The sequence below is a fragment of the Notolepis coatsorum genome (genome assembly GCF_963971535.1).
Source record: "Notolepis coatsorum genome assembly, chromosome: 3".
In the NCBI taxonomy this organism is placed as follows: Eukaryota; Metazoa; Chordata; class Actinopteri; order Aulopiformes; family Paralepididae; genus Notolepis; species Notolepis coatsorum.
This window is the reverse complement of record NC_140167.1, coordinates 94627870-94632115: the sequence shown is the minus strand read 5'-3', so window position 1 is coordinate 94632115 and position 4246 is coordinate 94627870. Positions and strand designations below refer to the sequence as shown.

The window sequence follows — 4246 nt, the reverse complement described above, 5'->3', positions numbered from 1 at the left end:
GGCCTCTGCATCTTGATGGCGGGCATCAACATCACCTTGGTGGGCGCCTTCGCCTTCGGCACCTTCGTCCCCGCGGTCAACCTGCCCATCGTCATCGGACCGCTCCTCCTCCTGGTGGCGCTGGGCTTTTTCGCGGCGTGCTGCGTGTGCGGCAGGCGGCCCCCGGCCCCCCGGAGCGCCCGCGGCCAGGCCAAGGGGGGCGGCGAGAAGTGGGGGCTGATGCGAATGGGAGCGGTGGCGTACGAGATGGAGACCAGCGAGCACACCCTGCAGGACACCACCGCCCTGCAGCTCAGTCCCACCAACTCCCCCGGCTCCTCCCACAGGGCCGGCTCCTCCCCCGGCTCCTCCCACAGGGCCGGCTCCTCCCCCGGCTCCTCCCACAGGGCCGGCTCCTCCCCCGGCTCCAGTCACGGGGACGCCCCCCCGGAGGGCGGAGCCGGAGCTGGAGCCGGTGAGCCCCGCACCGCAGCAGAGACCTACGACGAGGGGGCCACTCCTCCACGTGACCGCGCCCCCTTGACCTCTACGGAGCGCCACGGAGGAGGAGCACAAGTCCAGTCTGACCACGACGTCTTCTCTCATCGCGACCTCTTCGCCACGTACAGCGTGGTGGATGTGGTGGAGTATTCTGAGGATGTACTTTCAACATGTAGTCCATTAGGGCTGGGTGATTAACCTTCTGTGTAGCGTGTGGTAGTGGTGAAAGGGTTAATCCAGTTTCAATTTCCATCACGATCTTGGCTTCCCCACGATCACGAAGAGAAGATGATCGAGGTCAAAGTTCAGTTTGCGTTGAGAGGGAGGAGGAGGAGCCACGAGAGGGAGGAGGAGGAGCCACGGCGGCGCGTTTCTCCAGTTATTTTCAAACATCTTTGGTCAAGTGACAGCCTTTGGTCGAGAAGAAAGGTGAAACCAATTCAGTCGTAGTCATACGATGTTCTCAAATCAATGAGTGATCATGTTTACTACTAATAATCGTGATTTCAATATCAATCAAAATAATCGCGATTGTGTATTTTCTTTTACATAATTGAGCGGTCCCGTAGTCCATTGCAGACGACTGATTACTTGCTGAGAATTGTAATCGGCAATGAAATTCAAGGAATTCTCAAAACATGCCTCTGTCTCCAGACTCTGCAAGGTTAGCAGCAGCAGCGGCAGCATCTACAGCCAGGAGACATGGTCGTTTTAAGATGTGTATGATGATGTTTGTGTCTATAATAATAATTTTCTCTTCAAGAATACGTCACTGTGAGTAAATAGATGCCTTTGGTTTGAGTGTTGGTCAATGTTGGCATTTGTAAAGTTAGAAAAATTACAACAGACTATTATGAATGAACAGTCACTTATATAGTCAGAAATGTTATAAATAGTAATATAATGAATGATTCAGTGATAAGGCTGTAGCATGTTATGTTATTGAAGAATGTTTATTGTTTAATCCCAGTACATATGTCATGATGAGAAAACTGAAGATGATACCAACGTATAGTTGACAATGATGCTCTTTACAGTATAAGATGCACCCAGATAAAAGCCTATTATTATCTTGTATTACGCTCCTATAGGTTGATTATCTTATATTCAGTAAAGCTCCTATAGGTTGCACCCAGATAAAAGCCTATGATTATACTGTATAAAGCTCCATGATTATCACGTATAAAGCTCCTATGATTATCCTGTATAAGTTTAAGTTTATTTGGATCCCCATTAGCTGTTACAAATGGCAACAGCTACTCTTCCTGGGGTCCACACAAAACAATAAATACAAACAAACATCATAATTAAAAATAAAACCAACAATAAACATACAAAACAATATACATAACATAATCAAACACAACCCCCCCCCCCCCCCACACCCATCCAACCCAACCCACCTCATTACATTAGTGTAACTGAGGGGTACAATTCCCTGACTGTATTACTAGATATGATACTTACTACCACTACCTTTGTACTTAATATTCGGCCACCCAGTACTCGGCATAAATATATTATGATGAACACTGTCACGTAGATGAAACGGATCCAACACAAATGTACGAATTAGAAATAGGTCTTTATTTCTACACAGCGATGGTGTGTAGAGCAAGCACTTAATCAAATCAATCACATTTATGAATGGGAATTAGTATGCACTTTTATGGCAAGAGTATTCGTCGGTATATCAATAGAGAATGTCCAATCTCTGAAGGCGCAGGTGGTACATATACGACCTGGAATAGTTAAGGAATAATAGCAATGATACTTTAATGATTATAGAACTGGATACACTAGGGGGGAATTCCGGTCGCTTGTAAGACAACTGGAGAAGGGGGGGGGGGGTAGAGTCTGGCTGTATCCGTCTGGCCGAGGGTATCCTGGGAGAACCCACGGTTGTGCGGCTCGGTGCCTCAGCGATCCTCGATCCACAGATGAAAGCAGTTGGACTCTCTGTGGGCCGGCTTCCTTCGGTCCACGATGGAGAGACGTGAAGCGACCTCGTCGTGTAGAGCGTCTCCTCACCTGTCGTCCTCTCCGGGGGGGGGTTTCCAACACACGGCAGTGTTGGTCTTTATCCATAGAATAATCACTGTATACAAAGCATAATCCGTGCCTGGGAAGGCGGGCTGTCGTCGGTAGAATAATCCGGTATGCAGGTCCACTCGCTCGTCGGCTCTGGGGCTCCTCGGGTGCAGCCTCACATGGGGTCGGCCACCCTGGATAAGCAGCCAGTTCTCTGCCCGAAACGATGGGGTACTGACTACGATAGTATTCTCACCGCACGAAGCACTACATATGAATAGACTATTATTAGCTTAATAGACTACGTCCAACTCGACGATATAGTGCCAAATATGACTATTCAAATATTAATATACACGATGTCTCAATACCGATGGTAGGCCGAACTTGGCCTTACTCCCATACGTGGCGTCGCGGGGAGGCTTTACGTCTGTCACTCTATTGGAGGGTAAGAAACTGGACTAAAAAAGGAAGTCCTACTTTCGTAGCGCAGTATATATACGCACTATGAACAAATAGTACCGTTAGTGGTGCGGTAGCCAGATTCCTACGCGGAACTAGGACTTGTTCGTACATGTTGAGCGGTACGTTTGAACTGGGTCTGGGGGGTATGGCAGCCTGGCACCAAGGTCTCGACCAATAGTAGAATGGAGACTATTATGGGATGTTCAGTAGGCTAGAATGGATATTCAATGCATATTGTACAAGGAATATACAAGGGATATCAAGGAATATTAGAGAATATACAAATACAATTAAATATATATATATAATAAATATATATATTCGGTTTAATCTGGCCCTTCACAACAGCCACCCCCTGATTGGTCCCAGACCTAATCAGTTAAGCAGAGACAGATTAATCGCGTTGTCTATTTACACATAAGGGTTTGCTGTAGGGGTCAGTCAACTTCACAAAGTCATAGGGTTATAGGGTCATGGTCATCATCGATTGTGTCTGGGAGTCGGGGCAGTTCTATGAGCCTCGCCACGGGACGGGTGTAAGTGCGACCCTGGACAAGCACTTCAGCTGCTCGGACCTTGCCGTCGGCACCGGTGATCACTTTGCTTACGCGGCCGGCCGGCCACATAGCTCTGGGCAGTGATTGATCAATAATCATGACGACTGTTCCTTCTGTCAAATTGTCTCTCTCCTTTACCCACTTCTGGCGGGTCTGTAGAGACGGTAGGTAGTGCAGTAGGAATGTCCTTTGTTGTGCACTCTCTATGGTAGTGCAATCATCTATGTTGGGGTCTGCGGAGATAACAGTGCTCAATCCACAGAACACAGGCTTCTTATTCTCAGCCTCCTCCTGACTGGCTTCCCTCGGGATAGGCGTGGGCCACTCTCCTTCCGGGAGCTCTAGGAATGCTGGGCCGTCACTGTAGACATTGCGACGGGTGAGGTCATCTAGGGGCATTCCCCGGGTGATGACGTCAGCTGGGTTCTGTTTTGTATCAACGTAGCGCCACTCTGTTTCTCCGGTTAACTCTTCGGTTAAGTCTTGAATCTCGGTGACTCTGACTCCCACGAAGACTTTGTACTTGCATGAGTCCGATTTGATCCAGGCGAGTACTGTCGTGGAATCTGACCACAGGATTGTTCTAGACACCGGTATGGTGAGCTCACGTTGGATGAGCGTGGCTAGGTGCGCTCCGGCTAGGGCTGCGCAGAGCTCTAGGCGTGGGATAGATTGTTGCTTGCGTGGGGCTATTCTCGAGCGGGCGAGGACAA

The 4246-nt window shown here is 48.8% G+C and overlaps 1 protein-coding gene across 1 annotated transcript; it reads left to right on the top strand.

Annotated features, from left to right (window-relative positions):
• Positions 1 to 678, top strand: LOC311225914 (uncharacterized protein; the record flags this gene model as incomplete). Its single annotated transcript, XM_084311305.1, has 1 exon — positions 1 to 678. A coding segment is annotated over one exon (678 nt), but the record flags the coding sequence as incomplete, so codon positions are not given.
• Positions 679 to 4246: the final 3568 nt, after the last annotated feature.